Genomic DNA, 27,570 nt, shown 5'->3' with positions numbered 1-27,570 from the left:
TAAGCAGATATAGGAGGCGAAGAGCAGATAAGAATGAGCTAGAAAATAAAACCAGGCACAAAATAGCAGTGAGAGAAATAAATAAATTAAAATGGAAAAGTATATTTCAGAAAAATACTGTGTTTGAAAAGTTAAAAGAGAAAGCATGAAAAGAAAGTTATGAATCTCAAACTTTGCAGAGGGCAAATGCATTGGATTTTAACAGATTCTGCAACAATAAGCCGAGATTCATTTCTCTTCCTAGCGATGGACTTTTCCAATGTTAAATCTATTTTCTAATGAAATACCAATTTTATGAACAGGAAGAAAAATTAAGAATCCATAAATTTCATGCCAAATTTCTGCTGATTCCTTTAAATTCAGTCATAATACTTTACAAAGGCTTTGATGCATTAGACTGTAAAGCTTTAAATCTGAAGCATGACATTTTTGCTGCTAAACTTGTTTCTCAGAGTCTCACCATTAGACACTATATAGGATCCCAGAACTGTTCATGGTAGAGCTCTGTTGGTACTGAACAAAGAGACCGAGGAGTACAGATCCATGGTTCCTTGAAAGTGGAGCTGCAGGTAATCAGGGTGGTGAAGACATGGTTTGGTATGCTTGCCTTCATCCATCAGAACTTTAAGTATAGGAGTTAGGGTGTCATGTTGTGGTTGTACAGAACATTGACGAGACCATTTACAGAGTACTGCATTCAGTTCTGGTCTCTGTTCTATAGAAATGATGCTGATAAAATGAGAGGACGCACAGAATATTTACAACAGTGTTGGCCTGGATGGAAGGGTTTGAGCTTTAGGGAGAGGGCAAATAGGCTGGGGCCTTTTTCCTTCGAGCATCAGAGGCTGAGGGGTAATTTTATAGAAATTTATAAAGTCATGACAGCCATGCACAGGGTGAATAACTAAAGGCCTTTTCCCAATGTGAAGGACCCCAAAATTAGAGTCATTGGTTTAAGGGGAGTGGGACAAGATTTCAAAAAAGAACTAAAGGACAACTTTTTTCACGCAAGTGGTGTTGCGTTTATGGAACAAGCTGCCAGAGGAAGTGGTGGAGACGGGTACAATTGCAACATTTAAAAGTCATCTGGATGGGTATCTAAATAAGGAGGATTGAGAGGGCTATGGGCCAAACGCAGGCAAATGGGACACGATCAGATTGGGATGTCTGGCCATTGCGGACAAGTTGGACTAAAGGGTCTGTTTCTGTAATGTATGACTCGATGACTCTATAACTGTGCAAAATCCTGACGGCTCATTAGCTCTGCTTTGTTGAGCTTCTCCAGTTTCTGTGTCATGTCATTAAATAAAATGAGGGCACAGAAAGCATAGGCATTTCAGTGCTCTAAAAACAGCAAATGGGAAAATTTCTACAGCTGCAAATTGTCACAAAATTAGAAAGTGCCAGTACAGCAAGAGTAACAGACAATCCACATCAAAAAGCAAGGGTGTAACAGCTTTGTCTCTTTATGGGCTACAGTGGTGCTTATTGAGTGGTTTTGTAGCTCATTTAAAGCCTACATTTGCATGTATCTCCCCTCCCCACCGCCCCCCCCCTTCCCCAATTTGTGCTATGACTTTAGAAGAAAATCAGTAGAAACTGCTGCCAAACAGCATCAGTGTTCAGCTGTTTAATGTTTCCTCCTGTGATGCCTATTGACTTTCCACCAGAGAACATGCCTATGAAGATTCCAGGCATGGATTTCCATTATACTGATCTGATTTAGGATTTACCCATCATCAACACAATAATAGAATTCAAAATGTTTCAAGCCCAAAAACTTCCAGTCAACAAAGCAACAAAAAGGATTGTAAGGCCAAACAGAAAGGAGTTGATGGGTCAGATGTACTGGGTATGTGACCACTGGGTTACAGTTTCCTTAATCCTGCCAAGGAGTTGCTAGCAGTCAGTCACAAACCCCGACGGGAAGTGTTTAAAGAAAAAGCAAAAAAAAGATGGAGAATTTCGGATCTTATTTCCGATCATAATTTCTGATCAACATTAAATATTTAGGCTCAGACATGTCTTGGTGAAGATAGAAATCTATTCACTTCCAATTTTTCTGTGCAAATACACTATTTTGCAACTGCCAGAATACCACAGCAAATGGCAGCAGCATTACTAAGCATCCATCACTCGGTAATGCTTACACTGCAAACACCATACACGATTATTCTTCAAAACCAACAACTCTCCATCGAAAGGATAAATATTGCGGCCCTTAATGAAGGCTCAGTAGCTTGTACAAGCACTATTGCTGCAAGTAAACTGAGCTGATTCTTTTGACTTTGGAAAGTTCCACAAAATACTAGAGAAACTCCGCAGGTCTAGCGGCAACTTGGGAATACGGAGTTACCATTTTGAGTCCAATTACTCTTTTTGGATCTCTTCCGAAATAAATCTTCAGACTCAAGATGTCCACTCAGTTTCCATCTTCACAAATGCTGTCAAACCTGCTGAGCTACTCCAAAACTTAGCTTTTATTTCAGATCACCAGCATCTGAAATATTCACTTTTATGCAACTTTGAGTTTTTGATTCCTTTTTTCAAAGTTTCGTGCAACTGTCCTGTATTACATTTTTTAACTTGAGCAAGTTTTATTTTTTCTTCTTCAGTTTTTGTTGCATTTTACTCGTTCCCACCATAACATTTTGAGTTTCTTCAATCATTCTTTCGCTGCTATAGAAGCAACGTACTTCAGATCGGCAAGAAAATTGAAATAAAAGCAAAGAGTGTGAAAAGAAGGTCAGGCAGAACCTGCAAAGAAAGAGACAGAGTTAATGCTTCAGGCCAATGGCCTTTCACAATATAGGGCTTAAGCACGTTTGACAGCAGTGTTGCGTTTGACAGGTCAGGAGCAGGGCAGAATGGAGGGTTTGGTGGGGAAGAATTAGTCCTCAGTGCTGTGTAAGGTAGTAAGTGTTAAAATGAGGGAAAAGGGATGATACAAAGCAAAAGTAGGTTGGAATTGGTATAAGGAAAATATGCAGACAGTGGAGCTGTAACAGCATCCATAGATTCACTAATAGCAGCTACTAATATAATAAAAAATACACACTGAACAGAGTGACAGTGGATCTGAATATTTAGTAGCTGAGGGGAACCATAAGACAGAGCACAGATGTTCAGCAAATACATCACCCAATCTGTCTTAGGTTTCCTCACTATTGAGAAAACCAAATTTGAGCGATTACAAGAGTGTACAAAATATAAACAAATCATGAATAAATCAGGAGTCTTTGGGGCTCTGGGCAGTGGGATGGATATAAGTGAAAAATTAGGGCTGTATTTTCTGTGCTTACCTCTGGCTGGAACCATAGAATGATGTTCCTCCAGAGACACTTCATGACTCTTCACCTGTCTCCCTTCCATCAACATTTGTCTCATCCTGCCATCCCTTTGTTCACTTAATATCTTTTGTCTTCCACCTTAATGCAGACCTTTTCCTTTGCTTCCCCTTCCTTTCCTATTTCTCCATACCATTTGCTTAAAACCTGCAACATTCCCAACCTTTTTCTTAAACTATGTTGTTTTGAAACAATATAGATCTGAAAATACTCACTATAATGCAGTGGAAAACATAACACCGACGGAATGTACAGGATGAGGAGCAGGAATCTATGAACATCGACTAGGAACATAAAGTACAAAAATGTTGGGGAAAAAAGGCTGAATTAGCTCTGATAGTGAGTCTAGGGGAAAACATGTCTGTAAAGAGATCACAAACTGAAGAAATCATTTTAATAAGAGGGGGAGTGCAAAGAAATCAACCAGTAACAGTCCAGAAAAAGACAGAAGCTAAGATAGAGAGTATGCCTTAAAAAGGACAAGGGATATAGCACTGACCAGGAATGCCACCAGAAGCAGAAGCCCATGTGATCAGGAAATACTGGTAACTAGTAGTAACTTAAAAGACAAATTAATAAAAGCTGCCAAACATCAAGAATTAGAGCTGGAAATAACCTGGTGCCAAACAGGGAGCAACCAGCCCTATCTCATCGATGGATATGCATGAAAAGGCATGTTCTTGTGTGGATTTAGAATGCTAAAGCCAGGCTTGTAGCTAGTGTGAAGACAACGGGGACACAAAGATTAAGTAGATTCATCTCCTACAGAAATAGGTATTTTGAAGAATTTATTGGCTTTGTTCGCAACAAATGCTTGAAAACATTGATCAATTGTACATAAAGCTTTACTTCCAGCAAGCAAACCCAGCCCCAAAAGCAAAGACGGCCCTTCTGAAGGGTTACTGGACCCAAAACATTAACTCTGATTTCTCTCCACAGATGTTGCCAGAGCTGCTGGCCCCCAGCAATTTCTATTTTTGTTTCGAAAAGGAAGCATTTCCTTGCTCTGCAAATGAGGTGTTTAACATCATGCAGACACTCAGTTAACTGAATGCACATATGGTCTAAGTATATCTCAAGGAGTTTGAGGCTTCTCAATAAAGCTGGTCTTTGGAAAACTGGGTTCCCTCCAGTTAACAGCAGACCCTGCTATATTTTATGTGCACCTTCCAAGACAGCCTTCAGGCTTCTTTACGACACACATAGAAAAGGTTGAGGGGTCCCTGTCTGGCTCATTCCCATTTCAGGATTGTGAGAACATGTATAGCCAACAACAAGAAAGAAAGAATATAATCTCCCAGATTATCAGGGGAGGTGATGGCCAACTGGCATTTTGCTAGATTATTAATTCAAAGACCCAGGTGATGTTCTGGGGACCTGGGTTCAAATCCTGCCAAGGCACATAATGTGTTTGACACTTAACTGCCCTCTGGGAAATCAGGGATTGGCAGTAAATGCTGATCTTGCCAGTGATACCCACATCCCATGCATGAATTGTTTAAAACTCTGGTAAGCCAATGTCTTGAGTTCAAACTCCAGTTTGGTTGGTGATCGTCACAATCACATCTTATGAATAAATTAAAAGGAAAGGACTCAAAACTATAGCTATGTCGCTGTACTGGTGCTTTAATTTGTTTTAGCAGTGGAGCAATCGAATAAGAGTAACCTTTATTACCAAGTTAAATCTAATACAATATTTAAACAGATTGTAGACTTAAACATCCATCACTTAAGAGATCATTCATCAATGAAGGATATCTAATTTCACTCTCTTTACAATCTAGTAATTTGTTTCAATTAGCACTCATGATCTCTATTAGTTGTATATAGTTTTAGTTTAAAGGTAATGGTTTTCCACCAAATTGTGTGCCTTTTTTCAAACAAAAATGGCAATAAAAATTCATTGCAAGCATTCAAACACCACACTGGGAAGAAAAGCCATTTCAGAAATGGCTCTAAGAAGTGTAAACAGTTCTTGAGAAATTAGTGCCTAATTAATGAAAACTTGATTAATTCAACAAGAATTAAGGCATGATCCCAAAAAATAATTTAGTCCTGACTGTATCCATCTCCCCTTTATAAAACAAGCTGGTAAAGAACATTTCAAACTATCAAACAGTCCTAAGGAGACAATCAACAGACCATAGTGAAGAGAATGGGTCTGTAGATATTAAGATAGCAGGAAGTAGGTGAAAGTAGGAAGTGACATCAGTCATGTCCATCACTCTTAACAGCCAAGTAAAGATTGTTCAAAAGTTATTTAAACCAATTAGCAATAACCTCACCTCGGCTAATGATGCAATTTATCATGTTATGGGTTATGGTTTGGAAAGTTAATAAACAGCCATTTTCAGTGATAGTGCACACATATAGTTTGAAAGTGAAGTTATCTTGCTGTCCAATTGGAAGCAAAAGGTCCTTGAGATGTTGGAACAAGGCCAGAGACAAAGCATCAATCCACATTCTAAGGTGAACCAGATAGTCAGAGCTGCAGAAAGCCCATAAAGTTTTACCCTGCTTCAATAGGGATCATTTATAACTTAAGTGAAGTTTCCTGCATTTCTACACCAAACGACCAACAACATTGAACATAGAAAAGTACAGCATAGAACAGGCCCTTTGGCCCACGATGTTGTGCCGAGATTTAATCCTAATGTAAAATATAGTAACTTAAGCTACGCACCCCTCAACTCACTGCTATCCATGTGGATGTCCAGCAGTCGCTTAAATGTCCCTAATGACTCTGTTTCCACCACCACAGCTGGCAACGCATTCCATCCAACTCTCTGCGTAAAGAACCTACCTCTGACATCTCCTTTATACCTTCCTCCTAATATCTTCAAACTATGACTTCGCATACCAGTCAATCCTGCCCTGGTTAAAAAGTCTCAATGAACGAGTTAACATTGAGATGTGAGTTTAAACTGTAATCCATAGATTTTACACAGAAGAGAAGTAAAAAGTACCTTAGTGGCAGAAACTCTTGCTCTCGTTGAGGTGGTACCAAATCCTAAACTGGATTTAGCAGCAATTGTTATTGCTACATCAATAATAAGTAACAATGGGATAACTTCCTCAAAAACAATGTGAATGAGAAAAAGAGTGAGGATCAATATTGCAGTTTCAGAACAGATGCTGGAGAACTTAAAATTGAACTAGTGGATAGCAGCCATCAGTTTCCTGATTACTTTATGATGAACCAAACGAGCTCTAAGAAATGGTCAGAAAAACTGGAAAGGAAAATGCTTTGGACTTTAATGGTTGAAAAAAAGGGTGCAAATGTTGTTATTTGGCACCACACTTTGACATTTTATATTTTATTTTTGTTTGTTTATATCTAATCTAATTTAATAAAGTAAAAAAAAACTATTACCAGTAAGTACACTCTGGCACAGATATCAGAGACCAAATGCAATAATGATGGTTATATGTTAATGGAGGGATAACTAGTGAGCATTTGACTGGATATTTTGGGTATCAAGTAATCAGGCTTTTTGGAGTTGGGGGGACCGTGAATTTGAAATAAAATTTTGACTCAAAAATATGTGACTGGACTGTGTCTAAGCAGCATTTGAAGCTCTGATATTTAACGTACTGCTGTTTTAATGGGAGAACAACTAGGTTGAAGGGCTTTGCAGAACAACATTCTCTTCCTTTCTAAGAACAAGACAGAACGTGGTCAGGATCACATTAAATCGCCAAATTGCTGAGGTATATTGTGATATAAATTTCACGCAGTCTGCAAAATCCTTCATATTATACAAAAGAAAACAATTTCTACTTGATTAGTGAGGTAATTGCTCGACAAAAATCGATCTATATACAAACAAAGTGCATTCACAAGACTGTGGTTCCACAGTGCTCAGGCTGAAGAAAGAGGGTGGGAGCTTTGATTCATTTAACTATTCACTTATCAATTCAACTCAATGTGCAAGTGAACAATCTAGCCAGTTAGTATCCCAGAAATGTAATAAATCAGAATTTTCAAATCTTCAAAGATCTTCAGGAACAGCACTGATTCTCAACTGTGTGTGAACAATATTCAAGTTCTGTGGAGAAGTGAGCTGGGCAGTAAAAACAATCTTTTCATTTCAAAGCTTTTTTCAACCATCCATAACAGTGGAGTTGAACTTTCTGATAAATGAAAAATAGTTATTTCTTGGTCACTGCTGTGGTGATATTTACTTCACTTAGTTCACTTGCAACATCCTGGTAGAAAGCCCACAAGAAGGACAAATTCTTAGGCAAATAAGTAATCAAATGACAGTAATTTCGTTGCCTGGTGACATGCTGTTCCAAAATATTATCAATTCATTGAACTTATGAACTCTAAAGTATATATAGAGAGAATAAGAGTTAACATCCTTCACCTGAATTTTGGAGTCAGTGGTGTCATGCCTGGTCCAGGTTGGTCATTACATTTTCCCTTATGCTTTCTGTGGGTTTTTACATTGAATTTTTAATTATGAGAATATAAAGCAGCAGAACACCTTCACAAAGGATGTGAGGCCAAGGTAACTTCGACAAGTTGCAGTGTTTCCTTAAATCAATCAAAATGGAGAAGCCGTACTGTGATAAGCAGCATCTAGACATGAAGATTTAATTAATTTGATGCCACCATGTACAGATGACTGAACAAAGAGGAAAAGAAAAATGGGAGACAATTTATTTTTTAAAAAACTATTAACATCCAACAATAGGTAAAATCTGAAGGAACACAACAGCATTTTTCAGCAGCATTTGCACAGCAATAACTTGCTCACTGATGCTGAGTTTGGACCCAGCAGGGCCGCTCACCTCCTGACCTCATGACTACCTTGGTACTAACGTAGACAAAAAAAAATCTAGAATCCAGAGGGGAGGTAAGAGTGGCTGCTTTTGACAGCATTTAACCAAGCAGCAAAAGTTCAAGTCAATGGGAATTGGGTAAAACTCTCCACTGGTTGGAGTCATACCTAGAAGATGGTTGTAGTTGTTGGAGGCCCATCAGCTCAGCCCAAAACATCACTTCAGGAATTCTGCAGTGTAGCATCCTAGGCCCAACCAACTTCAACTGCATCATAAATGCCCTAATCTCCACCAAAGATCACTGTATAATGAGCAGCACCATAGTGCAACTGTCCATGCTCACATGCAACAAGACCTGACAACATGCAGATTTAGATGGTTAAGTGCCAGGTAAGATTCATAACACAAGTGCCACACAATGACCATCTCCAACAACAAAATTACGTCATCACCTCTTCACATTAATGTTGTAACCAGCTCTGAATCAACTTCCAGGGACTACAAATCAAAAGAACTGTGGATGCTATAAATCAGAAACAAAAACAGAAGTTGCTGGAAAAGCTCAGCAGGTCTGGCAGCATCTGTGAAGAGAAATCAAAGTTAACTTTTCAGCTTCATTCTAAAGATGGATCACCAGACCCAAAGTGTTAACTATAATGTTCAAGAAGTTCAACACCATCCAAAACAAAGCAGTCTGTTTGATCAGTGCTCTGTCAAACACATTAAAACATTAATCCCCTCTTTTACAGCACACAATGGCAAGTGTGCAGCAGAGACAAACTGTGCTGCATTTAACTCCCCAAGACTCCTTTACTATTACCTTTCAAGCATACAATCTTTGGAAGAGAACATTAACAAGTACAGCAACTTTCTTGCTTCTGCATTTAACTGGAAACGTGGATATCAGAGGTCAATGTTTGAGAGTGTTGATGACCTTTGATACTTTCATGGCAAAATCCAGACACTATCTGAATTATTGCATTTCCTTGAATATTCTGGAAAATGCAGTTAATTATTGTCAAATTGTTGGCAGATTAGAAGCCGGTTTTTAAAATTCTCATCTTCAGGTTCAAATTCTTCCACAGCTTCGATTATTATTTTCTATCACTGCAAGTACTTCTGGTTCTACGACCCATAAGATGGATACCTCAGCACCACACTCTACCACAGACAACCTCACAATGCTACACTTCTCCAGCTTCCACCCAAAATATATTAAAACAGCCATCCCCTGCAGACAAGCCCTACATGTACACTGGATCTGTTCAGATGAGGAGGAATGTGACGGACACTTGGAAGTACTCAGGGCTGCCCTCATAAGAACGGGGTATGATGCTCAACTCATCGACCGCCAGTTCCAACATGCCACAGCAAGGAACCATAATGACTTCCTCAGGAGACAGACACATGCTGCAACCGACAGGGTACCCTTCATTATCCAGTACTTCCCAGGAGCTGAAAAAACTATGCCATGTTCTTCGTGACCTGCAACACATTATCAATGAGGATGAACACCTTCCCCACACCTCTAGTGCTTGCCTTTAAACAACCGCCAAACCTCAAACAGATAATTGTTTGTAGCAAGCTGCCCGGCTTTCAGGACAACTGCATACAACCCTGTAATGGTAGGTGCTGCAAGACATGTCAGAGTGTGGACATGGATACCACCATTACACGTGGGGACATCTCCCACCATGTACGTGGCAGGTACTCATGTGACTCAGCCAATGTTGTCTATCTTATGCGTTGCAGGCAAGGATGCCCGGAGGCATTGTACATTGGGGAAACCGAGCAAAGAATACGACAACAGATGAATGGGCACCGCACAACAATCAACAGACAGGAGTGTTCCCTCCCAGTTGGGGAACACTCCAGTGGCCCAGGACATTCGACCTTGGACCTTTGGGTGACCATCCTCCAAGACGGACTTCGGGACAGGCAGCAGCGAAAAGTGGACGAGCAGAGGCTGATAGCTAAGTCCCTACCCATAGGGATGGCTTCAACCAGGACATTGGGTTCATGTCACACTACAGGTAATCACCATTGCACTACGCACTACACACCTACACACACACACACACACACACGCACTGCTATACACACACATATACACAGACACGCACACACATACTCACACACTCTCCCACACTCTCACATGCACCCCCCACAGACTTAAGACACTCTATACTCACACACACACACATATACACTCTCTCTCACAGACACTCACAACCACCCCAACCCAGACAGACAAACACACACACATAAACGCACACATATACGTTTGTGGAGTGAATTTGTACTTGCAGAGTTACATTGTACTTTGCTCAAAAACTGCATGAATTCATGTAAGACTCTGTTATCTCACTTTTTAGATTAGAATCAGTCTAAACATCATGGCACAGACAGAGAACACAGGGGGCTAACACCTTCAACATATTGTCTAGCTATCACCATTGTCACAGTTAACCTGAGAATGCAACTTTTTGTGATTTACACATAAAAGAAGTGAAACTATCATGGTATTCTAACAGATGAAAGACTCAACAAACAATCAAGGTATTTTTCAATGTATAATTTCGGTTACATCACACTGTAAACTTTTGCTATAAATTCTGTGTCTTACAATTGTGTCCTCCACAACCACCTGATGAAGGAGCAGTGCTCCGAAAGCTAGTGCTTCCAATTAAACCTGTTGGACTATAACCTGATGTTGCGTGATTCTTAACTTTGTACACCCATTCCAACACCGGCATCTCCAAATCATAAGAATTCTGCTTTCCTCTGTGCTAGCTTCTTGTACAGCTCACACTTTCTTCACCAAAAGGTGCCAAGTCTCTGTCTCTGGCTAGAGCTCCAGAATTCCCTCCCTACATAGTGTTGGCAACTCTCCAGGATTGACCTACAGTCACTAAGAGTGAAAGAGCAATCTCTAGGGTAGTCCCCTATGCAACCCGAGAAAGAAAAACAAAAATCACAGACATTGAAAATATTTTCAGCTTCTTCAAATATTTCTCTTTGGCAGATATTAAAATATTCAACATGGGTCAACGAAAAAGGTTGCTTGGCTGACAGTCAATTGGGTAATGAGTCTTAATACATTCCAAATGATACAGAAAGGTGGAGCATCACAATGCTGGATGCATTGAATGGAACACAAGGGCATGTCAGAAGATATGACATCCGTGAATATATTTAATTATAGTTTGCAACCCCACCCATGAACCTCTTCACCTATCCACCCCTCTCTCCTCCTTTCAGATGCTCCTAGAACCTTTCTGATCAAAGTTTGTAGTTATATCTTCGAAGTTGATTTATTTCTTGTCATGCATACCTTGTTACAAAAATACAGTGAAAAGTGTTGTATAGTGCCACCACTCTCCAGCACTATCTTAAAACACAGAAAACTAAACTAAAACATAGGATATGAAGACAGAAAAATGAAAAATAAAAAAGTATCCAACGTTACAGTTGCCAATTTGAGTCAGATTAGGCTCCTGTGAAATGCCTTAGGATGTTTTACTGTTTATGTTCTAATAAGCTATACATATCAATCAACTGTGCACTACAGATTTACAGATGGAAGCAGTTTCTCACATCACAAAATATCTGTAATGTATAACATATTATCATATAAAAGAGAAAAATAAATCAATTTTTAAAATCCTTTGATTCTTATAAAGATCGCAGCAAAAATAGGCTGCATCTAATAATGGGATGTCAGGTACACGTGATAGTGTGAAATTTTTTTATTCATTCATGGAATGAGAGCGGCGCTGTCTGAGCGAGTATTTATTGCCCATCCCCAATTTGCCCAGAGGACAGTGAAGAGTCAACCACATTGCTGTGGGTCTACATGTAGGCCAGACCAGGTAAGGATGTCAGGTTCCTACCCTAAAGGGCACTAGTGAACCAGTTGGGTTTTTCCAACAATCAATAATGGATTCACGGTCATTATTAGAATCTTAATTCCAGATTTTTTTAAAAATTGAATTCAATTTCTACCACCTGCCATGGGCGGATTTGAAGCTGGGTCCCCAGAATATTATCCAGGTCTCTAGATTAACAATCCAGCCAATATACCACTCAGTCATTGCCTCCCCCAGCATAATAATAATTATTATTATTAATCTGGAATTGTGATATTTTAAAAAGATAGTTTTTTCTCAATGCTATGAAGATAATTTTCTACAAAAAGGCCAGGAACAATTACCTAAACACATAATTTTAAGGCAGGTATATTGATTCAGTGAACTGCATAGTGAACCCTTCTTGAGTTCATGCATAAAATGTTTATATGGTGCAGTTTGAGATGGATAAAGAACATGAATTAAGGCAATTTGTTTAGTTTTGACTTTAAAACAGAAGTTTCCAAGTTTCACATCTGAGGAATCCAGGGTTCAGGCCAGAAAAAAACCTAACAGTTGAACCAAGCTTTTTCCATTTCAGTTCCGGGAGACCAGTCACCTCCAAAGAAGCAGTTTCTAGTCTGTAGTGCTTCAACGCCTCAAAAACTTGGATAGAAGTCAAGTTATTGGGGGAGAAAAATCATTTCGGCATCAGAATTATGGAAACAAACTCAAACAAATCACAAGAAATAGGAATGAAACTGGAGAGTGTCAGCTAATTAAGATTTAAGTGAAGGGTCACACTGGATTCAATGTGTTAACTCTTTTTCTCTCATCAGATGCTGCTAGACCTGCTGAGTTTTTCCAACATTGTGCATTTGTTAAAGATTTGAAAATGCTGAGATGGGAGTGATAATTCTCTGGGACTGAATCCCTGTAATAGATAGTGTTGAGAAAGATGATGAACCATTTGTTTTAAGGCTTGTGCTAAGATTTTTTTCACATTTTGTAACTTTCATCTTTTCTAAATTAACCTTATGTTCTGTTGTTGAAGAATATCTGCCGCCTCATGTGAATATGCTTCAGTGACTGACCACTACTTAAACAAGGGCAAAATAAAAATATGTTTCTCTGAGATCTGACTTCTCCAATATTATCATTAGCTACAATTATAACATCCATTACAGAATATCCACTGCACTTGGGGAATCTCCTCCAGGATGCTTCAGCAAGAAAAGCAGAATAAGTCAAAGATTATCATTCTCAATCTGTGTACCAAAATCTTTAGATCACCGCAAAATAAAACAAATTATGGTAGTTTATTTCTTTTGAAAATAAAAAGTGAGGATTCCGTGTAACTTTTAAAACCCTTATGCTCATATCCGCGTGAAATAGGGTGTATTTTCAATTGTGCTCTGATTTCTTTCTGGCATATTCCTGCAATACTGTGCTATTACCACCCAATTTGCAAGTAAAATATTTCTGATGAGTTTCCCAGACTAAATCATGCACTCAGCCAAAAATGGAAATGGAGATTTGCTCAACTTCAGGGACCTGCCATAGAAAAGCACTGACAGTGGTCTTTGTAGCTGGCAGAACAACGGAATCTTATTTTTAGCACAGCACAATATCCCACAACATTGTTCACTCAAACAAACAGTTGTACTTACTTCCCATATTTCCCTTGACAGCACCTTCCAAACTTGCAATCCTGAGTACCTAGAAGAGAAACACTAACCACTTCAAGTTCAGGACTCCTTCAGTGTTGCCAGATCAGAATGCTGCAATGCCCTGCCTATCAGCACTGTGGGTGTACCAACACTACATGAGCTGCAATGATTCAAGGTGATGGCTCACCACCACCTTCTCAACAACAATTTGGGATGGGCAATGAATGTTGACTTCATCAACATTACTCACAGCCTGTAAAGGGAAAAGAAATTCAATGCCCTTGCTGCCACAGAAACATTGGATTTTGATGATTAGTAGGCATCTAGTATTCCGATAGGTTAACCTCAAACATACAATCTAGATGAAATAATTGCACATAAGTAGTGAAAACATACAGCATAGAGACAGGCTGTTCAACCCAACAAGGTCACCTGAGTGTTAGAGACACTCAGACTTTCTCCCATCCTTCCACATCTATCAGCATAATCCTTATTTGCCTTCTCCCCAATTCGTATGTCTAACCTTGCCGATGAAGCATCAATGCTAATCAACTCAAAAGTTCCTGGGGTTGTCGAATCCACATTCTCTCCGCTCCAAGATAAAGCGGTTTCTTCCAAAATGCCCTATTGAATTGGTGGCTCAGTGGTTAGCACTGCTACCTCACAGCGCCAGGAAGCTAAGTTCAATTCCAGCCTCAGGCGACTGTCTGTGTGGAATTTGCACATTTCCCCCTGTATTTCCGTGGATTTCTTTCAGGTGCTCCTGTTTCCTCCCCACAATACAAAGATGTGCAGGCCAGGTGAACTGGCCATGTTAAATTGCCCATAGTGTTAGGTGCATTAGTCAGAGGGAAATGGGTCTGGATGGGTTATTCTTCAGAGGGTCGGTGTGGGCTTCTTGAGCTGAAGGGCTTGTTTCCACACTGTGGGTAATCTAATCTATTGGTTTGTTCGAAGCTGAAACTGGAAACACTAGTCAGAATTTTCACCAAGTTGGAAAGACTCCATTCTGTACCCAAAATGCTCTTGAAGACCTGGTTCTGGAAGCCTCGCCCCAGCAAACATAGCACCCACTTTCTTCTCTGGGCCAGTGAGGGTTGAGGAAATAGGGGCAGGATTAACTTCATACAGCCACACAACATGGAGACAACACCACATTTAAAAGTGAAACTGCTTTCAGTTCGAAGCAAAATTTAACACCCAACTTTCTGAAACAGGACTTGTGGACTTTACATTTTTGAGAACATAGTCTATATCTATTACATTACTTTAGAGAAATCTGGTACCACTTTAGAGGAGTTCAGGTGCCCTTTTTGAGTTTTGCCAGGAGACACTTAATGTCAATAAAAAGGGAAATAAAGACTGTGGAACAGTCAAACTGACAAGTCACTTATATGTCCTGCCCAATTGTTGACCCTTTCTGATTTATGGCTTCCCAATTTCCCAACCACAATCTCTCCCTTCCCCTTAACATCATCTGACCCCAGCACATATGGGGTCTCTCTCATTCATTCTCTCTCTCTCCCCACTCATTCATGATTATACTCTGGTGCTGTAGATTTCCCTGTAAGATGCAGTCAGCTCATCAGAAATTGCTGGCAAAACTCAGCAGGTCTGGCAGCATCTGGGGAGAGAAATCAGAGTTAATGTTTTGGGTAGAATGATCCTTCCTCAGAACTGTTCTGAGGAAGTGTCACTCAATCAGAAACGTTAAATCTGATTTCTCTCCCCAGATGCTGCTAGACCTGCTGAGCTTTTCCAGTAATTTCTATTTTTGTTTATGCTTTACAGATTCCACAGTTCTTTTGGTTTTTTTTTAAGTCAGCTCATCAGATGGGAGACCTGCAGGGCAGCTAGAAAACTGTACCCTCAGGTTTCCCATCAATACATCCTCCCCACGTTCCTGTCCACTACCTGCCTCAGTTTCTCACCTTGCTGCAAAAACTGCGGCCAATGTTTTCACTCCTGAATTATTTTTTATTCTACCCCACAACCTGAAACCATGGACTCATTATAACGCCACTTTTACTGTTTGCTAGCAATAAATATTACAAGACAGTTAAAATGTATACACAAACAAAAGCACACAGGGGATTATATGAATTAAAGAAAGGTCACTTGAATTTTAACAATGTAAATAAATTAAACCCCCAAGACTGAAGCACAGCCCATTATACAGATAATCCTCCTTGTTACATTTTCAGCAGCTATCATTTAAACTAATTGTTTTAGTTAAATGCAGAGATAGCATGATAAAATGCATTGATAAACTCAGCAGGTTTGAAGGAGGAACAGTGTGAATTAATAACCATTTGCTTTTGGATTGCCGACAAAATAAAACTAGTTCATACTTGAAATAATATGGGCTCGTTAATTCAGGACGTGACATGAACCACAACTGCCATCCTTGAATTCAGTTGAGCTGCCATGAAGCCTGTCATGTGGAGTTTTCTTTTTGATGCCCGAGTCTCTTCCCGCTCAGTGATAGATTTCGAAGTTGATATCACTAACTCTTTCAACAGGTCAGTCATAAATTGAGAACCAGGACATCAGGCTAAATGCTAGAGAGCCGTCACTGAAGCCTTTTCTGTCCTCATTTAATTTGCACACACATCCGCATCCAGTGATAATTCCTAGTTGCTCTCTGAGGAAGGAGGTTAGATGATCTTTCATTTCTCTGATTCATGTGTCCACAGAAAACTGAAGCATCTCTAAAATCTGAGAATTGTCTGAGAATGATAACCAAGAACACATCAGAATTTAAACTTGCACCTTGATGGGTCTACATATATCTGAGCTACTGCCCTTCTTAGTTAAATTTGCTAATGATACATATGTTGAGTGATAAGTGGACTATTTATAATTAGGTAAAATGGGTGACTGATCAAAATGCTCAGGTCTATTTACTTTCCTGTTGGTTATTTACAAATACTAAAGATTACATGAAGAAAATATCTACAAATGTGAAATGAGAGATTTACAAATCCTCAGCTAACCCATAGTAACTTTCCACAATGGAGGATAGTTAATGGAGCTTATGCATCAGTATACTACTAAGTGTTCCCCCCCCCCCTTCAGAAAAGCATGCTCATAGCTTCCCTCGACCACACACATTCTTTGTTGAGGTTAAGTACAAACTGCTACACTTGAACTTTAAAAATTGCGATGAAGATCACAGGTATCTGAGAAATATGATAAAATTACACAATGATGCTGCGCTGAAAGGCATAATTTGGCCCACTGTGGCTGTACTGTGTCTTTGGAACTAATGGATAGCTTTTTCAAACACTCATCTTTTATCAAAACACTGTAAATGTTGCCAGTTTAAGTACATCTCCAACTCATTTTCATACATTATCCAATCTGCTTCACTTACCTCTGCACACATGACATTCCAAACCAAAACTCACCAAGTTAAATGAAAAATTCTCATCTGGTCTCCAATTATTTGTCAATTGCATTAAATTGGTGTGCTCTGGTTACTGATTCTTCCATCACAGGAAACAATTTCTCCTCACTTGTTCCATCAAAACCCATCAGGATTTTATACTCCTCTGTTCAATATCCCTTTAATCTTCAGTGCTTTAGGGAGAAAAACTCCGCGTTCAACAGTCTCACCATATAACTAAGTCCCAAGTACCATTCTGGTGAACCTCCTCTCCACTGTCTCCAAAACATTAATATCCCTCCCAAAAGGCAGTGCCTTCGGTTGGACAGAATATTTTAAGCTGGGGTTCAACAAGTGGCTTGCTGGCATTGAGCACAAATATCATAATATTGACCTCTTTGCTAGTATTTACAAAGTCAATGCTGCTCCTGGTCTAAAAAACTGTGCTGAACCAAATATTTAGTTGTTGCATCCAGTTGCCTCTGCTTCTTTCCAGCAGTTTGGTTTTCTGAGCATTATGAAACCTGGTAATCTATCAGTAAATTTAAATCACTACCAAAAGTAGATGCTCAAACACCCAAACTGCCCATGTACTAGGAGATATGAATTTTAAAATGTTGTGTGAAACTACACACCTTATACACAAATACAGTGAAATTTTGTGGTTGCCAGTTATGTTTCATGTTTTCAAGCACTTAAATTTCTTTTCAACAATGCTGCATTTGCTCCTTTATTGTTTGAAAGTTTCAAATCTTTGAGTACAAGGGAAATAACACCATTACTCCCAGTGTTTTCAAACCAAATTAGATCATCAAGGAGCACAACCAAGCTAATTGTGTAGCATCCTTGATAAAGTTCAGGATAATGTCTTCAACTTGAAAGCTCTTCTTTTACGGTTGGCAAAAAAGCAAGTCCCACAGACAAAACTGTGGACAACCTTATGATAGGCAAATGTAAATTTGAATTTGGAAAGAATAGACTGCAGGAGGAGGAAACAAAGTTAAAATATATCTCTAATAATAGGAATTCAATTTTCAATTTTAATTCAATCTGGATGAGAGGAGGAATCTCATTGAAGTAAAATGTCCTGTCCACGAGTTTACATAAAAGTAAAATCCGCATTTATACAGCACCTTTTTCAAAGATTGGACAAATGAAAACGCATTAATCTTTCTTTGAAGTGTAGTCACTGTTATAATGCAGAAAAACGGAAGCTCTACTCGCACAATGAACTCGTGCAAATTGCAATGCATTAATGACCAGATAATCGGATTTTTGTGAATGGAAAATCAAAAAGTGATGGAAGGCAGCACCTGCAGGGGGTAACAGTTTATCTTTCAGGTTGATGACCTTTTGAATGAAAGTCATCCTCCTGAAACTTTAACCACAGTTCTTTCCATAGATCCAGTGTTATCAGCAAGGTTTTCCAGCAATTTCACTCTGAGGTTGTGCAGAATTTTGGTTTTGCATGAGTATTTTTTTTGTGATGTTGACTGAGGAACAAATATTGGTTCGGACACTTCAGGGAACTTCCCTGCAGCAAACTTGAAATAATGTTGTGGGACCTTTTATGTCCACCTGTGTGGGTAAACTGAGCCTTGGCTTCATGTCTACACAGTAGATAACACCTCAGACAGTACAGCTTCCTCAGTGCCACACTGAAGTGTCAGCCTGAAATGTTACACAAAATATGCAAACTTCTGGCTGAGGGGCAAAAATGGAGTCACGGCTGACACAAAACAGCTGACTGAACTGAAATCAGGCACTTTGGGTCCAAGATTATCTCAATGATTTTCTGCAAGTTTCTCTCAGAATGACCATTCATATCGGCGGCTTGATAACTGTTTCTATATCCAATTCCATTTGAAATCGCTGAAAGACTGAGTAAGCATGACGTTTGTCTATTTTGATACTAATGATGCTAGGCATAGCCAGTCAGCTCTCAGCTAACTCCCATTTGGCCCCTGTATGATGTACCAAGCCAAGGTAGCCTAGTGTAGACCAATCACAAAATATAAAATTTATTAGAAGATCCTGTGCTTATTGTACAATGCCAGTCACGTAACAAAAATCACCACTTCAGTTCATCAGACTTCCTCAATTCTTCAAGTTAATCTTTTCACTAATTGACCCATAATGATGGTTGAGTCAATTAAATCAGGATTGTACAATGCCAACCAATTTGTTTTCTGTTTTGCTCCTGGACTTTATGCTCATACAGTTAGTTCTACCATTGACACTGTGACTGTAACTCACCATTGATTATTTGTAATCTCCTCCCTATAAGAAACTACATTCCAATGGAGATGTTTACTGTAGTATAAATAAAGGTCTTGATATCACTGAAAACAATAACAAATTGCAAGAAACTGAATTGCTGTTCTAAACTACTGAGCTGTTAATTTTGCAGATGTTTGAAGCAAGAGACGGACAGATTGTAGCCTGTAACAATTCAATGTGACAACAAATTTATTTTTCAATTACATGTGGTTATTGTTCCACTTTAAAGTTTTTGAGCACAGAGTCATAGACATATACAGTACAAAAACAGATCCTTCGGACAAACTTGTCCATTCCAATCAGCTATCCTAATGTAATCTTGTCCCATTTGCCAGCACTTGGCCCACATCCCTCTAAACCCTTTCAATTCCAATGCCTTTTAAATGATGTCATTGTACCAGCCTCCACCACATCCTCTGGCAGCTCATTCCACACACGCACCATCCTCTGCCTGAAAAAGCTGCCCTTAGCTCTCTTTTATATCTTTCCCCTCTCACCCTAAACCTATGCCCTCTTGTTCTGGACTCCCCCATTCCAGGGAAAAGACTTGTCTATTTACCTTACCCATGCCCCTCATGGTTTTATAAACCTCTATAAGGTCAGCCCTCAGCCTCTGACACTCCAGGGAAAACAGCCCCGGCCAATTCAACCTCTCTCTATAGCCCAAACCTTCTAACCCTGACATCATCATTGTAAATCCTTTCTGAACCCTTTCAAGTTTCACTACATCCTTCCTATAGGAGGGAGACCAGAACTGCAAGCAGTTTTCCAAAAGTGGCCTAACCAATGTACTGTACAGCTGCAGCATGATCTCCCAACTCCTATACTCAATGCTCTGACCAATAAAGGGAAGTATACCAAATACGTTCTTCACTATCCTATCTACCTGCGACTTCACTTTCAAGGAACTATGAATGTGCATTCCAAGGTGTCTTTGTTTAGCAACACTCCCCCAGACCTTACCATGAAGTGTATAAGTGCTGCTCTGATTTGCCTTTCCAAAATTCAGCAGCTCACATTTATCTAACTTAAACTCCATCTGCCACTCCTCGGCCCATTAGCCCATCTTACCAACAGCCTGCTGTACACTGAAGTAACCTTCTTCGCTGTCCACTACACCCCCAATTTTGCAGACTTACTAACTATAACTCATTTGTTCACATCCAAATCATTTATATAAATGACAAAAAGCATTGGACCCAGCACTGATCTTTGCAATGTGCTGCTGGTCACAGGCCTCCAATCTGAAAGGCAAACCCCCACCATCACCCTCTGTCTTCGACCTTCAAGCCATTTCTGTATCCAAATGGCTTGTTCTCCCTGTATTCCATGAGATCTAACCTTGCTAATCAGTCTCCCATGGGGAACCTTGTTGAAAGCCTTACTGAAGTCCATATAGATTACATCTACTGCTCTGCCATCATCAATCCTCTTAATTACTTCTTCAAAACACTCAATCAAGTTTGTAAGACATGATTTCCCATGCACAAAGTCATGCTGACTATCCCTAATAAGTCCTTGCCTTTCCAAATACATGTACATCCTGTCCCTCAGGATCCCTTCCAACAACTTGCCCAACACCGATGTCAGGTTCACTGGTCTATAGTTCCCTGGCTTTTCCTTACCACCTTTCTTAAATAGTGATACCACGTTTGCCAAGCACCACTCTTCTAGCACCTCACCTGGCACTATTGATGATACAAATATCTCAGCAAGGGGCCCAGCAATCAATACCCTAGCTTCTCACAGAGTTCTAGGGTACACCTGATCAGGTCCTGAGGATTCATCCACCTTTATGCATTTTAAGAAATCCAGCACCACCTCCTCTATAATATGGACATTTTTCAAGATGTTACCATCTATTTCCCCACATTCTATATCTTCAACATTCTTCTCCACTGTAAACACTGATGCAAAACACACATTTAGTATCTCCCCCATCTCTTGCAGTTCCACACGTAGGCTGCCTTGCTGATCTTTGAGGGGTCCTATTCTTTCCCTGGTTACTCTTTTGTCCTTAATGTATTTATAGAATCTTTGGATTCTCCTTATCCCTATGTGCCAAAGCTATCGCATGTCCCTTTTTTGTCCTCCTGATTTCCCTGCCTTATTTCCCAAGAGTAGGTCAAGTTTTGCACCTTCTCTCGTAGGTACATCCACATACTGAATCAGAAAAGTTTGTTGTACACACTTAACAAATTCCTCTCTATCCAAACCCTTAACACCATGGCAGATCCAGTCTATGTTTGGAAGGTTAACATCCCCAACCATAACCACTCTATCATTCTTACAGATAACTGAGGTCTCCTTACAAATTTGTTTCTTAATTTCCCACTGACTCTTAAAGGGTCTGTAATACAATCCCAATAAAGTGATCGTCCCTTTCTTATTTCTCAGTTCCACCCAAATAACTTTCCTGGAAGTATTTGCAAGAATATCTTCCCTAAATATAACCATATGCTTTCTCTTATCAAAAATGCCACCTCCACCCCCCCTCCCCCCCAACACCCCTTCCTCTCTAGTCCCCTTTTCTATCCTTCCTATAGCATTTGTATTATGGAACATTAAGCTCTTAGCACTGTTTAGATTTTGGTGAGACCATTAGGAGTATCATGTTCAAATTTGGTTACTTTACTGAATGATGAACATTATTTAATTGGAAGCAGTTCAGAAAGGTTTTCAAGGCTGATCCTTCACCTAAAAAAATACATAAAATCCACAAGGTAGCCTACCCAGCTACCTGCCTCTGACCTGCCTCAATGTTCAATGGACACAAGGGAGGCAACAAACTGCCTGCCCACCCTTGGTTTTACTGAAACCTTTAACTGGCACCCTTCAGGCTGTACCTGCCTCACTTCATTTGCAGGTTCCCCCAGGCCCAATGCAGGCATGTTCCCAATGGTCAAACTCCTTAAGTAGTCAACCCTCACCTCCTGACTGCAGGACTCATTCTCCTCAGTGAGCCCTCGGAGAGACCCCTAAACCTGGACCAAGCTGGGAACTGCAGAGTAGTGAAAGTGCTGTACTCCCAGCAATGGACATCACTGCCCAGATGATGCTGCTTGGACAACACAGCAGCTGACCATCTGACTAGCCCACAACTTTCTAACATAGGAGAAAGGCAGGGGCGGAAGTTTAAACTTTACACTCCTTCCAGTGTTATGTTAGTATCGGACACTCATTGGGATGGTGGTTGTCATCCACCACTGATATACGAGCTAGGATATTTGGGACCACAGCACACTTATATCCAGGCCCATGTTCCCAATTTCATGAGATTGATGCCACTAATAAGACTGTTTTCAAAAAGTGAGGATGGACATGTACAAGTCATTTATTGACCGCTGTGCCAATATTCAGGCGATCGAGTTGATGAAGACAATAAGATAGAGTTCTTGGTGTCTATAACATTGTGGATAGTTGAAAACAGAAATATTAGAGTGGAGGTTGACAGGGAGGAATAAAAGTTGAGGTCTTGGGAGTTTAAGGTCACAATGATAAGAGCACAACGTGTTTACCAAAACAATAATTTCATCACAACTTTTTTCCTGTATCCTTTGTTTGTCTTTTCTCCTCCTACAGTTCGGATTCTAGTGGGCTAACTGTTCATCAAAATTTTTTCACTTCTGATAAAATGTCAATTCATTCCTTTTATCTCTACCAGTGCTCACTGGTGGGCTAAATGTTTCAAACATTGTCTGTTATTATTAAACATGTCACTGTTCCATTGTTGCGCTGCTGTCAACCCTTGAATAACATTTTGTTAAATGCAACATTCCAATCCTCTTCTGGAAGGTGTGGCGTCCTGAGATGACGCACTACATAAAAAGGTTCATGCTATTTTCAGTGACTTGTGATAAGAGGTCTGCTAGCTTGTAGCAGCCTTTCAGATCTTATCCTCTTTTTTTTTTTGCTGAACAAACCTCCTCTATAGGTCAGGGCCACTTCTTGACATTCAGTATTCTGCAAAAGATAAGCTGACTCTAACAGCAAACGTGCTCATACTTTCATTGATATCCAAGCTGCTGTGATCAAAAGTAAATCCTGAGCCAAAATTTCTGCCTGCCATTTTCATTAAAGAAATCCAAGAAGTATTTTCCTCTTCCTCACCTGTGACTGTGGATGAGTGCATTGAAAGCCAAGCCATCGGACCAGCTGGATGTGAAATTGACGACATTAACCGGTCTGTAGTTATGGATGGACTGACGTACCCAGCTCAGCAGAATCTTCTCACTATTGGTCTGCTGCAGGTTAGCCATGATGCCTTTCATAACATCTTTTACCTTAAAAAGAAGAAGGCAGACAAGTTAGCAGAACTGAACATTGGCTTTAAGGGCTCAGGACAATTAACACAAACTTGACCCAGTATTTTTTTAAAATTCTGCAATGGGATGCAGGCATCATTGGTAAAGCCAGCATGTAATGTACAAGTAATGTACAACAAAAGCAGTGGTCCCATTACAGGTCGCTCTGCTATAACACGACAGTTGTGTTCCTTTGAAACCTCGCACTGTAGGAAATCGCACTATGGAAAACCGCTATTGAAATCTCTGTACCCATTTAGTAGAAGGTTTGAGTTCCCCAAACAAAATTCACAATTCATCAATCGCATTATAGCCAATTTGCATTGATGAAATGCATATAATACCAGAACAACCTGTGCCAAACACTGGGGAACATCACTTGTTCCTTCTCTCTAGTCCAATATATTTTCTTAATCAATCTGTGCACAAATGTTATGACGCTCCTAGGAGCAGATGGGACTTGAGCCAAGACCACCTGACTCAAAGATTGGGACACTACCACTGGACCCTTCCCTCGCCAGTCTGATAAGCAACAATTCATTAATAATCATTGCTTTCAATCCACTAACCAATTTTATATGGTCAATATCCCTTTTAATTCCATGGGCCCTAATTTTAGGAAGAAGCATATTATGTGTTGTATAACCATACATCTTTCAAAAGTCCACACACAGAGTACCAATCCTTCTCAAAACCTGGTTAAAGAATCTAATGAAATGATCAACATTAGGAGGTCAACGCTCCACACATATACCCAATGTCAATGAGGATAGAGCCCAGTAGAGATAGTGTTTACATCTTTCTGTAAATTACCTGCAATCGCGCTATTTTCTTTCCTCTCGATTATTTGGTGCCCTGTCATTTCATAGCATGGTAGCTGATCCACTGTTTCTTAACTCTTAAGAGAACAGACTCAGTTTTTGTTCGTTCAATTCTCTAACCCCTTGATATTACTATAATAGGATTTTGATCACAACTGCCTCTTTTTGTTGCTCATCCATCTTTCCCGAATTCCTTATAGCCAAGAGTATTCAGTTTCCAGCTTTCCTCTTTATTCAGTCAGACCTGTGTTTTTGTTGTTCAATGAATTAATTGAATGACAAGTGTCTCTTCCCTAGACTGGGGGGTTTCTGGACTCAAGAGCATATTTTTAAGATGAGAGGAGAAAGACAGGAGGGACAACTTGTTTTTTTACACAGAATGGCTCATGTATGGAATGAACTTCCAGAGCAAGTGGAGGATGCAAATACAGTTACAACATTTAAAAATACATTTGGATGACTACATGAATATGAAATGTTAGGAGGGATAAGCACTAAGTGCAGGCAGGTCAGCTAAGTTTAATTTGGGATGAATTAGCATGGATCAGTTTGACCGAAGGGTTCAGTGCTCTACGATTCTAAGTTTCAAGTCTCACCAGACAACTGGTGTCCATGACTCATCCAATTTATTCACCACACACTGCACATTTACCATGCAATTGCACTTTCCCACCCAAATGATCTCCCCAATTTTTAATCTAATCTTTACTCAACTGCTGTACATCACTCCAAACCATCCTACTACCTGATTTCACCTCACAGCTGACCCCTGCCATAGCAATTAGCCCCTCATCCAGTGTTAGTCAACCTTTCAGAGGTCAGTTGTCATTTTTATTGACATGTAAATTGAACAAGTTCTTGTTTCCCAAAAAATAATCCCAGTACCCTGAGAACCCAAAGCCCTTCCTCCTGCACCATTTCTCCAGCCAACGTTAACTTACTCTATCCTCACATAGTTGTCTGCATTAAAATCTGCTGCCACAGCTCAAGAGTCAATTTAGCATTTAATCTTCTGTATAGTGGAGACATAACTATAATCTTCACTTTAATATCTAGGCCAGGTCAGCACAGCTAATAAATACTCCTTTTTTTCCCTCCCCAAAAAAAGCTAAAGAAGCAGGCTCATACTTTGTCTCAGTAAAACCAAGACAACAATGACATTGCAAATGTAAATGCAAAACTAAGCTCACTGCCTTCACTCCTGCTGTCAGCAACCTACTAGCAAGTTTGGGAAATGATTTAGACTGCCTTGTCATTGCTTCCATCTGAGCAAACTGAGAGAATGATCTGTTAGATACTTTTGATTCAAATGCTGCACAGCTCACTGTCTTGCAAGACACACTATGGCGGACACAAATATAAATCATTACCAACATTGAAAATTAGAACCAATACAGATATCTTTCTTCGCAAGACCAAATCTGATCTCTGCTTTGAAATGGGAAAATTAACTGACAACATTAAAGGATTATGTTCTAAATTTAAGTTGAAATCAATAATCAGGATCTACACTTGCAGAAAGATTTCAAGATTCATTTTCTTTAAGTATCTCACAATCAGCAGCAATCCTGCAAATGATGACAGAGTGACAAGAATAAAATTGAAGTGCCAATAAACTAATTCGCATTTGTTTAAAATGGAAAACATTTCAACAAATATCTGAACAATCTCATCATTGTTTCTGATGGGAGGACTGACTTGTGCTGGCACAGTTTCCAATGACAGTAACATATCTTTCAAGCAGAACGTACGAATAGCAGTACATCATTCATTGCCTCAAGCTTGCTCTGCCATTCAATCAGATAACAGTTGACCTGTATTTCAATTCCATTTACCCTCCTTTGCTCCAGAGTCTTTCATACACTGACCTGACAAAAATCTGATTTTAAAAAAAACAGAAAATGCTAGAAATTCTCAGCAGGGCTGCCCACACCGGAGGAGTGAGAAAGGAACATTTTGGGGTCAATGTTCCTGACCCAGAGGCAGAAACAGACCTGGAGTCTGGACAGGGAGTGGCCTGGTATAACTTTGGCTTTCCCATCCCCCTGCCAATTGAGGCTATCAAGTCAGGAGCTGAGGCGAACGGGAAGGGGATGGTTGGTAACCTGGCCGGAAACAAACAAGCTACTGCACAACCTTTCAGATCAGTGACCTTTCATTCAATGAAGCCAGATGAAAAGTCAGTGACCTGAAATAATAACACTGTTTCTGTACCTGCAGATACTGCCAGAGCTGTCAGTTGTTCCAGTATTCTCAAATTTCCCACATCCACAATATTTTGCTTTGTGAAGACTTGATAGTCTCAATTTGGAAACTGTCCTGTGACCCAGTATCTGCACATTTTTTGAGAGAAAAGGGATAGATTTCTCCTTTGGGTAAAAATTATTTGCTTGATTTCACTCTAAAATGACCTGCTATTTCTTGATTATGCTCCTGTGTTCTCAAATCAGAGTAGAGGAAATAGTTTGCTGTCTTATTTGTCAAGTCCGGATGAAACCTCAGCAATGAAGTACCATCCTTTTTAGATGCTTTGAAACAGATAGAAGTAGTTTGAGGAAGAAACTTTGAAACGGCTTGTATTTAGACTGCCCGGTTATATTCTCAAACATGTAATGATTCAAATGCTCACAACTCAAGATAATCACCAGGCACACAATCTCTCTTAAGGAAACATCATTTGATTTGCACTAACACCCTAGATGCACAAGCAATTGGTTGTCATCACATAAAGGTTACTCTAAAACTGGTCTTGCTGATCACACTGCATTGTGATGTCGTCATTAACATTGTAGTTGCTCAGTGGTGTTGCCATCACTAGCTTCGATTCTCATGAAAGCTACTTCTTGTTCTGTACCCCAACAACACTGCACATCTTTGAAAGTGAGCCTACACATAATGAAAAAAGCAGCAAGCTCTTTGTTAAATTGTTCATGAATCAAACAAATCGTTGCACTGCTTTCACATCAGCTCTGCTGTAGCTCTCACTTCATCAAAACTGGGGTGAAGTCCAAATGCTATCAGTACATGACCTCACATGTTCAATTGCATCATTTTCTTATTCAGCTTTAGGTTTATCTGATGAGATCTCTCTCGCAGTCATACCAGATTGTGATTGTTGTCTGTG

The 27,570-nt window shown here is 39.8% G+C and overlaps 1 protein-coding gene across 16 annotated transcripts in view; it reads right to left on the bottom strand.

The window, feature by feature from the left end:
* dmd (dystrophin) overlaps positions 1-27,570 on the bottom strand; it is a 1,983,813-nt gene that overhangs the window by 1,394,511 nt on the left and 561,732 nt on the right. For all 16 annotated transcript variants that reach the window (XM_072585000.1, XM_072584994.1, XM_072584999.1 and 13 more), the window contains exon 6: positions 23,432-23,604. In XM_072585000.1, the coding sequence (XP_072441101.1) occupies positions 23,432-23,604 (173 nt within the window). The remainder of the gene's footprint in view (positions 1-23,431; positions 23,605-27,570) is intronic.

This window comes from Chiloscyllium punctatum, chromosome 15 (genome assembly GCF_047496795.1).
Source record: "Chiloscyllium punctatum isolate Juve2018m chromosome 15, sChiPun1.3, whole genome shotgun sequence".
Taxonomy (NCBI): Eukaryota; Metazoa; Chordata; class Chondrichthyes; order Orectolobiformes; family Hemiscylliidae; genus Chiloscyllium; species Chiloscyllium punctatum.
This window is presented reverse-complemented; position numbering and strand designations above follow the sequence as displayed.